We start from the raw sequence: 11,164 nt of genomic DNA, 5'->3' as shown, positions 1-11,164 counted from the left end.
GTTGGCACAGCAGGAAAAGAGAACAGGATGGTTTATTTTTATCCTAAGATACTGCTGGGGGGAAGGGGGCACCATCTGACCAAGAAGCAGCCGCTCCTGAAGCAGTTGGGAGGTCACAAGGAGGTGGGAAGGCCAGGAGCCCCCAGGAAGGAGTTAACAGATGTAGCCAGGTCTGGAAGGAGCACAAGACCCAGAGCAGGACGCTCTGAGGCCCGAGGCCCACTGCCCACTGCTGTGTGGCCACAGGCAAGTCACATCACCTCTCTGGGCCTCCATTTCTACCTCTATTAAAGACCCCACAGGCCGTTCGGTGAACATGAATCCCATGGGAAGAAGGCTCTGCAGGGATGATGTGTCTACAGAAACCCCCCTGGAGGGGCAGCAGGCTGGGGACATTCTTATTTCTCCTCCGAAAGTGCCCTAACGCTGTGAGCCTGACGGTGAGTTTAGCAGCTCATGTTACCGAGCATGTCCACCCTCATTTTGCTTTTTACATAGATGATGCCTTTTTAATTACATAAGCATTATGTGAAGTCACTCTCCTTTTGCGGGGGAAAGATGAAGCCTTATGGGAAAGTCAAGTCGGCCTTTAACCACACCTCCCCTTCGTCTTCTTCCCCATCCCAGAACGACAACGCTTTGAGCTGTGTATCCTTCCAGAACCCTGGGACACCCACATAGAGAACGCACACCATGTTTAGATACAGGTCCACCGGATACATTATATTATTAGGGGCCACGTGCTTTAAAAAAAAAAAAAGGCTTCTGTACCCACCATCCTGCCACCTTTTTCCCCCCACGACAGTGATTTTGAGATTCTGCTGTACAAATAGATTACAGTTTTATTTCGCCAGCCCCCGTTGGTGGACAGGTACGGAGCTTCCAGTAAGTCACTGCCCCAGGCGCTGCTGTGATGATACGGGGTGCAAGTCTCTCCCGGCTCCTAGGAATCCCTGTCTCCGTCTCTGGGCACGGTACCGCTGGCTCAGAGGGCCTGGTGGGTATTACCATGTGGTCCTCTCCCCCCCTCAAATGATCTGCCTCCATCTTTAAAAGCAAGTCGGGAGACTGCTCAGGTGAGAGGTTCCCCCCGAAACCTGTGTTAGGGTTCCTTTCTCAAACCACGGGTACAGGTGGGGCGAGGCTGACCCAGTGCCAGCCGCTCGCCCTCCCTCCGCAGCAGCAGCAACTCTAGGCTCTCCAGGCGTGTGCCCATCTGCCCACACCAGGGCACCTGCCACCTTACAGTCTCTCCTGCACCGAGATGCGGCTTTCTTTGCCATCCTCCTGGGCGACGGGCTGGCACCCATGTAAGGTCTCCTGCACAGGAGATGAATCTTCCATCTCCACCGGCAAACTCTTACTGTTGTTGAGTTGGATCACCTGAGGAGCCAAGGTAGGTGGTTACCCCAGCAACACCTCTGAGGGTCCTTCCCTCCTAGTGGAGGAAGTGCCCCCTCCAGACGCCTTCCCTTTCCCAGAGGGTCAGGCTGATTCCATGGGTGCCTCCTGCCCCCTGCTGGCCACACCAACAGTGTCAAGAAACTTCCAGAGTGGGAGCCATTGGGTTCAGGGAGCTGTTCCTCTGGCACCCCCCCCCACCCTGTGCCCAGGCCCCCAAGACATGGCTCCCCAAGTACTTAATGCCAAGAGAGCAGCAAATATCAGACTTTGCCCATGGCACCAGGTACTCTCTGGTGAGATGAGCTCTGGAGATGACAAAAGCTGGCACTGAGTCAGTATAGGGTAGGGGGCACAGAGAAGGACCCCGAGTGGGTTTTAATGCCAGGTCAGCAACCAGGAGACTATCTTTCCTCCCAGTTTGCTAAAACTTTGTTCTGGTTCCCAGGGGTGACCAACCTCCTCCTCTGGCTTCTTGGCCACCTTTTCTGGGGGAAAAAAAAAAAAGGAGAGTTAGTGAGCCCAGATCAGGAAACAGGTGTCCAATTCTGTTGTACCCCTTCCCTTGCTTTCCCATCACCTCCTCGCCCAGGGACTCACTGATACAGGCAGACACCAACAGGCCAACCAGCACGACACCCATGATGATGGGGATCACCAGCAGGACTCGCATCCGATTCTGGAAACCTAGAGAAATCAAAACTTCAGCAATGGCTCCCCAGCCCCGTGGCTGGAGCCGCTCACTTTGCTAAAAGCCTTCCATTCTGAGGGCACCCGCCTCAGACACTCCAAACAGGCAGTCCCTGGCCAAAGGTGGCCCGCAGGTATCTGTAGAGTGATCAGCACATTTTTTTTAGCCAACATTTTTAAATTGGGAGACTGCATGTTGAAAATCTAGGTACTCAGATTTCTCTTAGAAATTTAGAAGCTCTGGCCCCAGTGAGCCAGCAAGCCCACTTGGCACATCAGCCTGAATTGCACAGTGCCACCTGCTTGCCGCACTCCCCAGCCCTCCCTACTCTCTGCCCATACTAAGGTCCAACATCATTTATGCCTGCCCTGCTCCTTTCCTTGAAGATGGATGGAAGAAGAGGGAATAGAAGAAGGGAAAGTAAGTATTCCTTGTACCTAAGCCTCTGTTCTAAGTGGGAAAGTGAAAGAAAAATCAAGAGGTGGGGCAGAGACTGGGATAAGGCAAGTAAGGTAGTTGCCTGGGACAAAATTTAGGGGGACACACACACAACCTCAGTAATCAAGATAAGAAATAACAATGTCACATTTTTGAAAAATCAGCAAACTGTGATCTTCAGGCCAGCTACCTGCTTTTTCAATAGTTTTATTGGCAATGAGGCTGGGATAGGGTGAAGCAAGTGAGGGAGGTTGGATTCTGTCTTTAATATTTTAGTATTTTGTTTACTATGGATTTTTTGCATTGTGATTTCTTTAACTATTGGATCAAAATGTTACATATCTGAATTACTGCATTTTCCTGGCACTCCCTTAAATATTGTGTCCAAAGCAAGGGCCTTGCTCACCTCACTTTAGTTCCTGCCCTGCCAAGAGGAAAGCGAATTTCAAGAAAAAGCAAAGAGAGTGTATCTTTCTTGCCCCTGACCTCTTTCACTCATTAACATGCCCAGTGCTTGCAGCCTGTGCTCTGTGCTGCCAGGCCCCTCCTCATTCTAAAATCAAAACAGAGGCTCTGGGAGGAAACTTGTCACACCATGCAGGTGGCAGAAGAGCACAGAAGAGCCCCTCCCGAGCATGAGAACCCCTGCCTGCCCCTTACACCAGCCTTCTAAGGGGAGTTCTGTTATCCCATTTCACAGATGGAGAAACTGAGGCTCAGAGAAGGGAAGTGGCTTGTCCAGGAGCCACGGATAAGTGGCAGAGCTGGGATGTTGTAACCCCAGACTGCCTTTCCTCTTGCCTCACCCCATCTTCCGTTTGCCCTCCCAATTGTTATGTGTGCCTCAGTCTCCCCCTTCCAGGCCCCAGCCCCCAAGCCTGCTCCCAAGGCCCATTCTTCAGGACTCACCACAGACAACATCTGTCTTGTCAGTCCCAGCCTGTTGCTCCACTAGGCCTTTGGCCTCACAGCTGCAGACAGACACATGCGCAAAGAGAGAGAGAAAGAAGGAAAAAGAGAGATGTTCAGTTTCCCCAGTGTAAGATTTCCAACCTCAGGGAGAGAGAGTCAACCACCCCCAAGTGCAAGTTCACTGAGCATGTATGACATGTACCCGCCCAGGCTGCCCATCCTGGGCACAACATAAATCTGGTCTAGGGAGCTCGTGAGTGCAGAAGAAGAGTATTGCACATCTTGAAGGAATAATAACAAGAGAGTTTCCAGTGAGGGCCAAGCTTGGTGACATTGGAAAGTGAACCTGGAGTATTCAGAGAAGAGACAAAACCCATAATGACTGGAACTGAGAGATGAGGTCTTCACACTTTAAGGCAGGGTTTCTCGGCCCTGCAGCTTAGCAGCATCCCTGGCCTCTACCCACTAGATGCCTGCAGCCTCTCCCTTCCTAGTCGTGACAACCAAAATGTCTCCAGACGTTATCAAATGTCCCCTGGGGAGAAGAATCGCTCAGTTGAAAAACCTCTGGTTTAAGGGCCATCCAGAAAGACTTCCCCGGGGAAGGAAGATGTGAGTGGCCCTGAATCTATCAAATTTAGAACAATGGGGCATTCCCGCGAAGCAGGGTAACGTGATGCAAGGAACTCGGTGTGCAGCCTGCCAGGAGGTGATGGGGAACGTTGGAAAACCGAAAACCGGGTGTTTAGTGCCAGATCATTGATAATCGGGCCTGAAGGTTTCCCCTGAGTTCATCTGGCGAGTCCTATCAGCCTCCAACCAAATGATTTAAGTGGTGACAAGACTCAGTGGCCTGCGAGCTCACAGGAGAAATTTCAGGAAAGTGGCCAGCCAGGAGGCCCTGCGGGTGTCTGAACATGAGCTGATGCAGACCTGGCCTGAGGTGGCCCCACGAGGAGTGGGGAGGAAGGGCCGGAGAAGGACATCCCAAAGGAAAAGCCCACGGGGAAGGGAAAGAGAAGGGCTTGGAAGAAAGCCCGTGGGAGAAGCGTCTTACATGAGAAGGGTGCGTGAGCGTTTACAAGATCCCTTTACAGGTCCCCGCCCAGCCTGCTGAGACTGAAGTCACCCCCATTTTCCAAAGGAGGCACCGCACACCTCCCCCAGGTCACGCCCTTTCTAAGCTACAGTGAGACTGGAACTCGGTGCTGAATCCTCGCACCCCCGGGCACCTCTGGCTGCCAGCCAACATTTGTCAGTAAAGACATGGGTAAAGATGTGCTGCGCCTACTAAGCGCCTGGAGCTATTCTAGGCTTAAGGGGCACAGCGTGGAGGGGAAAAGTCTCTACATTTGAGGCGTTTGCAATCTACTGGAGAGAGGCTGTAAACAAATAAGAAAGTTCATATGGGATGATACCATGTGTATGGACGGGGTGGGTGTGTGTGTGTTTCAGTCTCTGGAAGGACACGCGTGAGCAGTGGCTGCCTCCAGGGAGAAGGGGTGGCCGAGAGACGTGGGGAAAGGGAGGCATCACTGTGACCCTTGTGGCTTCTGCCCCGCGTGCCTATCTTATCCATTTTTAAGAATAAAATGTAAAGGGTTATTGGGCTGTGTTTAAGGGTATTAGACAGAAAAGGTTGATGCAAGAGGATGAACAGGGTGTTGGGGGGCAGCGAGCAACAGGATCGGGGAGGTCAGCGGCTGTGGGAAGGAGTCTGGCTTGGGTTCCGGGGGCAGCAGAAGCCACGAGGCATTTTAAGGAGGGAATGCTGTGACTTGAAGCGACCCACAGAAAGCACACTCCTGTGAGAGGCTGGGGAGGCAGCTGAAGGGGAGAGACGAGAGGCGGGGGGGGGGGGGAGCAGCAAGGAGGCCAAGGCGCCACCCAGACAAGGTGATGGTGACTGGGCCCAAAGTGCAGTGGTGGCCGTGGACCCAGCGAGGAGGCAGCCCCGAGACATTTAGAAGGCCGAGGGACAGGAGCTGGCGGCTGATGTGGGCTGAGGCCACAGGCAGGGGCTCGTGGAAAGAGTGCCCCAGAGGCACAGTGGAGCCCTTTATGGGTGACAAGGGGAGCAATTGGGGAGTCTGAGGTGCTTGTGGGTCACCCCAGTGGAGGGGCACCGTCGGCAGTTGGACATGACAGCCTGGGACGCAGGAGATGACTCTGGACAGGAGATGCTGATCAGGAACCATCTGAGGGAATTGGGAGCTGAAGCCACGGACACAGGAAATGGCCAGGAGAGGCAGACAAAGAGGCTGGAGAGTAGAGTCTAGAACCGAGGCCCAGAAAGCCAGTTACGGAGGGGGTGAGCTGAGGAGAAAGACATCGGGGTGTCTGTTACCACAAAGAGAGAACAGGCAAGAAGCTGCAGCCGTCTGGTGGGCCACGAGGCTACTCCAGATGCTTGTTAAGTGCGAGAGTGTGTGGGGGGGAGAGGGGCTGGGACTCAGGACAGGTAGCCAGGGAGGGAGGCAGGTCCCACGCTCCTAGGAGATAAGCCTTTATACCTTGTCCAAGGGTTACACTTTTCAGAAGCAGATGACACATTGGAGAAGGAGCCGGCGCCGCAGGGTTCACAGACGGTGTCAGAAGTCCCTGTAGCTGGAAGGGAGGAGAGGGCACTGGTCATCACGGTGGCCCCCCCGGCTCTCCGGTGGGGTGTGTCCTTCCTCCCACTGCCACCCCCCAGAAGGTTCCTCCCCCTCTCCTCCAAGGCAGGGGTCCATGGCAGGAAATTGAACAAGAAGTTTCCATGTCCTGTTCAGCCAAATGGAGGCGGGCTGGCGACTCCAATCCATTCCCTCTGCTTCCTGGACCCTGGTCCTCTACTGGGTGCTGGCCTTAGAGCTGATCCCTGATGGGGCGCTTACCCATCTGCTTGACGCCATAGCCCGGGGAGCACGTGCTGTGTGGGGAGCATCTCTCACAGCCTTTGCCGGTGCAGTGCTGGCCTTCCTCACACATGCAAATGGTGTCTGTCTTCAAGGTGCCCTTCACGAGAACCCGGAGCCCTAGGTCTGAGCAGAGATGAGCAAGAAGGATGGGGGCGCTGCTCGTACTACCTGCTCCTTCTTTAGACCTTCTTCCAGGTAGGAACAGCAGCCAAATTATTTAACAACCAGTACAACCAAGGTGCCAGCCTTTCAGAATGGACCCTCTCTAGTAAAACAAAACCACACTAGAGTGGCTACATGGTCGGGAATGAGCTAGAACATGAGCCCCTGCTCCCAAGCAACCTGCCCCGCAGCCCACGCACTGGGGTCACAGTATTTGTGCTGGTGACAGCGTCTCTCTTTGTTAAAGGTGGCTTGGAATTCGTCTCTACTGCAAGAAGCACATTCCGTTGGCGCGCTCTCTGTGCAATCCTTCACCAGCTTCTCTCCTGGAAAACATCAGGAAATGAGGCAGTTCGGGACAACCCAGTGAGTCAGACACTTATCGAAAAGAGATCAGACTGGGCTCTAGATTGAAAGGTGAGTGTCTGGACCCTTCCAAGCCTTCGTGTCTAGTGGGGGACATGGACGAGATAGGTACCTTCGTCCTGGGTAGGCAGAGGGAACCCAGAACATTCTAACAGCAGGACAAGAGTGGTAAATCCCAGGGGTCATGTAAGATTCAAGTTCACAGTTCACACCTAGGGTCTGCATCTGCTAGCAAGTCGAAAGGGTTCCCACTCAGGCTAAAGGAGTGGCATCTCACCTGGCTGGCAGAAATCACAACACAGGTTGTCTTTTGGGTATTGGTTATGTCCGCATGCAGTGGATGGTTCTGGGTGGATCTAAAAACAGAATTGTGCAATTGGAAGGGATCTTGACATCTCTGCGGTCTCCTCCTTGGCAAGACGGCCAGGACAGAGGCTGATCTGTCAGATCTGTTAGAACCGAAGTGGAACTCCAAAGCAGGGAAATTGGAGGCACCGATTGCTGGGTGTGTTTGTTTTCAGCTAAACTGCCAAGTTATGTGATCAAAAAAGTACCCAGAGGATCATTCTGGTGTTTTATAGTGTTGGCACTAGAACCTCACAGTATTCTCGGATCTTCTGTTTGGTTTGACCCTCGGTCTTTCCTCTTTCCAAAGATCCAGAAGGACCTGGGACTCCGGTAGCTCCCCTGAAACCCGGAGATTGTTGGCTTCAGCTGGCCCCAGTCCTGTGGGGGCTATATTTAGCACTGCCTCTTCCTTCTATTCTTCTGCTCCCCCTCCCTCTCCCTCTCCCAGCCTCATCTGCTTTCTCCCACCAACCCTCATCCTCTGCTCATCTCACCCCTCCCCCAAGAAATGCCAGGATGGAGAGGTTGAGTAGGTAAAAATCCAACTCCTTCACTTTGCAAACAGGGGGACAGAGAAATGGAGGCTGGGTCCTTTGCCCAGGGTCACACAGTGATAGAATCTGAAGAACTCATCACCTCTCTGTCAACTTGGGTCTCACTGCACTTTTTTTACCTCTCCCTGGTACTGCCCAAGCTATTATTTCTTTTTAATATAAATACATTTATTTTAAACCTAAGCCTTCTATCATTGCCATGGGCAGAGAATCAGCATCACTCCTCTCGAAGAAGAGGTGAGCCTCAAAATAAAGTCAACAGAAAACCGAAGGCATTAAATCACGTGCATTGCTTTGCTTTTGGAAGGCCCCCCACCCAGGCCTGCTCTTGATTGTTGCTTATAAAGGAGGATTAGTAAGCACTTGAAAGGTCTTAACTATGGTCCCCACAGACTTCTCCCTCGAACAACGAGAAGAGTTTTTACAAGAACTGTAAAGTGAACCTACGCTGTTTAATTCTACACCCTGTGCTCCCTAAAATCACCCCACACCTGGGAAACATCCAGGGAAAACAGCACAGACTTGAGAGTCAAACACGATTCCAGTTGTGGCTTGGTGACACTCGGTAGCTACTTTGCTTCTCTTAGCCTCAGTTTCCACATCTCTAAAATGGGAGTCAAAATGCCTGCCCCACCCCAGGTGGGTCTGAGAAGAGATAACAAAGGTTACATGCATATGGCCTGGCACAGAGTCTGCATAGTAGGTCCTCAGTAGTCCATAGCAGGTGCTCATTAGTAGATGTTCATTAAGTGGCAGTTTGAATATCATACATATGTGAGTATCCACTTGGATGCCCAGTACCCCGCTAACTGCCCGGCTGCCCAGCATCCTGCCTAACTGGTGGCTCTCATGCAGCCTCTGTGGGTAAATTACTTATAGAAATGATCTTGCCCCAAATGGGGAAGGAAGTAAAGGCTGCAGCCCCACCATCACATCACAACACACCACCCTGTGATGTTCTTCCTGCAACTCTGTAGACCTTCCCACCACCCTCTGGGAGCAACAAAAGCCCTGTGTGCATTTGCAAACATGGGAGAAATATGACTTCCTCCCCCTCCATAACTCTGGTCCTTCTGATCCAGAAAGGAGTCCGGGCTCAGGCTGCTGACTCCCATCAGCTGAGAGGCCAGCCCAAGAATCAGACAGATGTAGGTTTATATGCAGCTCCCACCAGCTAGGAGAATATTGGCAAGGTATTTCTCCTGAGCCTCAGTTTACTCATCTGTGTAATGGGGGAGTTAAGAGAAATCAGACCAAGAAAGCAGGTAAAGCCTTTTACTTGCAGTCTGACCCCCAGGAAGCTCTCTATAAATAGCTCCTGCCCTTGTGGCCACAGCCCAGTCTCTACCCGAAGCCAAAACTGGGAGGATGTGCTTGAGAAGCCACGCTCCTACGCTCGCTCCTCTGCGGCTCCTCTCCAGGCTCTTACTCCACCAAGAGTTCCCTTTCTTCTGTCTCCAGCTCCACCCCTTCCTGCCTCTTATCTCCCTAGGAGCCATTGCTTAGAGTGAAAATGAAAGCCCTGGGACCAAAGCAGCTTCCTCACCAGGTCTCTTCCCTTGCTGTCCACCCACAACTTCACATGGGTCATCCCCCGCCCCAGACTTCATGCCAGAATGTACAGCCCTTGAGAGTCAGGGGTGGCCAGAAGCCTTGGATGAACGAGTCAGGTACTTGGGGGAATCCCGCCTCCCAAATGAGGAACTACAAGAATACATTTAAAACAAAAAAAAATGAGTCAAGTGTGGCCTTCCGAAAATCCCGGAGATGTGCTCGGCCGGGCATAGCTGAGTCCTTCTGGTGCCTGTAGAAAAACCCCTGCTGGCCCTCCAGCCCCTTCTTGGGTCCCATGAACGGTCCATCTCCCCCCAGGAATCCCCTCTACCATCTTAAATTCATCATTTCAGGAGGCAGAGACACAGCCTCGGGTATTCCTAAACTGGATCAGCCAGGATTTGAGGGTGTTAAAAGCGCCTGGCTTCTTGAAGAAGTACCCGGGGCTCTGCACCCTCTCCTTGTTCCCACATCACGCCTTGGAAGAAGGCAGCGCGCGCCGGCCAGGAGAGGATCCCCACTCCCAGAGGCCGGCATCTGTCCACAAGGCAAAGGGACAGGAAACCCTCCAGACCCTCTCCCTCCTGCTTCTGAAGCCCCTCACCCACGTCTGCCCGCCCAGCCGCTGGGGCAATGCCGACCGACGCCAGCCTTTCGACCAGATGAAGATTCAGGCCAAACCCCAACCCCACCCACACCGCCCAGGAACCCCATTACGACCCCAGCCTGGGCGGCCACCTATTCAGCCAAGACCTGGCTATTTGCCCAGCTCCCACCTACCCTCCTGTGCACCCCCAAATAAGCTAAGGACGTCTCTTCCCCCAGTTTTGCTGCTCTTCCCATTCCCCTCTCTCGAACCCCAAACTCTCCCGTGGGGTGGGAGCAGGAACTCAACTCACCGCGGTCAGCAGGCAGCCCCAGAGGAGACACCGCAGCAGCCGGCGAACCATGGCGAGCGGAGGCGGCGCGGCCGAGAGGGCGCGGGACCCGCTTCTAGTAACTCGGGGTCCCGGCCCCGCCCAGGAAAGGGGGGGCCCTCAGGGACCAATCGCAGCCCACCTGGCTGGAGGGGGCGGGGCTCCCGGAGGCTCCGGCCCAGGGGTTTCCCGGGACTCGTCCCAGAGTCCGGTCCCCGCAGCTTCGGGACGCGCCTGGGGAGCGGCGGGGCTGGGGACGGAGGAGGGAGCAGGGCAGCCCGGGGCAAGCCTGGCTCCTCGCCCCCTGGACCCACAAAGGCCAAGCCGAGGGGGGTAGTAGTCACCCCGCTTTCGGGGGTGGAGGTGAGGACCGGGAGAGAAGAGAGATTCCCCCACGGTTACTGTGAAGACGCCGCTGCGACCCCCCGATTCTCCGCCGCCGCCCCCGGAAATCCCGGCAGAACCGAAAGCTCACCCCTCGCAGATGGGGGGGCCTGAGGAAGTCCCCCCCCAGCCCCAGAAAACGGGAAGGCCGCATCTGGGTGTGGGGAGCGGGAGAGCTGGGGAGGCGGCTGGAGGAAAAGTTTCCCGACAGTTTCGTTCTCTTTCAAAGGAAATTCCCTCCCGGGGGGCAGGCCCGGCGCCCCGCCCGCCCGCAGGCGCTGGACCTGGCGTCCCGCGGGCCCTGCTCCCGGCCCTGCCCCGCTCCAGGCGCCGTCAGCGCCCGGGGAGAGGCTTCGGCTCAGCCAGCCTTGGAGGGCGCGGAGGGCCCCCTGAGAATCCAGGGAGGCTGGGGACCCCCTAGCTCCACAAAGACACACTCACGACTGCGCGGGGGCGCGGCCTCCGCACCCCGAGTGTCCTCGCCCTACCCCCAGAAGGATGCCCGGGCTCTGGCTTAGGCCCTGCAGCTGACGGGCT

At 54.6% G+C, this 11,164-nt stretch overlaps 1 protein-coding gene across 1 annotated transcript; it reads right to left on the bottom strand.

The window, feature by feature from the left end:
• Nucleotides 1-487: 487 nt before the first annotated feature.
• On the bottom strand, nt 488-10,297 carry CD40 (CD40 molecule). Its single transcript, XM_037499738.1, has 9 exons — nt 10,226-10,297; nt 7,148-7,226; nt 6,705-6,830; nt 6,319-6,465; nt 5,956-6,049; nt 3,440-3,501; nt 2,002-2,088; nt 1,861-1,889; nt 488-1,383 (listed from the first exon to the last, which is right to left on the bottom strand). The coding sequence occupies exons 1-9, from the start codon at nt 10,274-10,276 to the stop codon at nt 1,243-1,245; spliced, it is 816 nt and encodes a 271-aa protein (XP_037355635.1). The 5' UTR covers nt 10,277-10,297; the 3' UTR covers nt 488-1,242.
• Between the last annotated feature and the right edge of the window lie 867 nt (nt 10,298-11,164).

Source organism: Talpa occidentalis, unplaced genomic scaffold, assembly GCF_014898055.3.
Source record: "Talpa occidentalis isolate TD23 unplaced genomic scaffold, MPIMG_talOcc4v2.1 talOcc4.10, whole genome shotgun sequence".
In the NCBI taxonomy this organism is placed as follows: Eukaryota; Metazoa; Chordata; class Mammalia; order Eulipotyphla; family Talpidae; genus Talpa; species Talpa occidentalis.
This window is presented reverse-complemented; position numbering and strand designations above follow the sequence as displayed.

What these genes read in the sequence shown, in the direction of transcription:
- CD40 (XM_037499738.1), bottom strand. Translation starts at nt 10,276, where the DNA reads ATGGTTCGCCGGCTGCTGCGGTGTCTCCTCTGGGGCTGCCTGCTGACC. An exon ending in GGGGCTGCCTGCTGACCGCG is followed by an intron (nt 7,227 to 10,225) that starts GTGAGTTGAGTT and finishes TTCTGTTTTTAG; the next exon opens with ATCCACCCAGAACCATCCAC. An exon ending in TTGTGATTTCTGCCAGCCAG is followed by an intron (nt 6,831 to 7,147) that starts GTGAGATGCCAC and finishes GATGTTTTCCAG; the next exon opens with GAGAGAAGCTGGTGAAGGAT.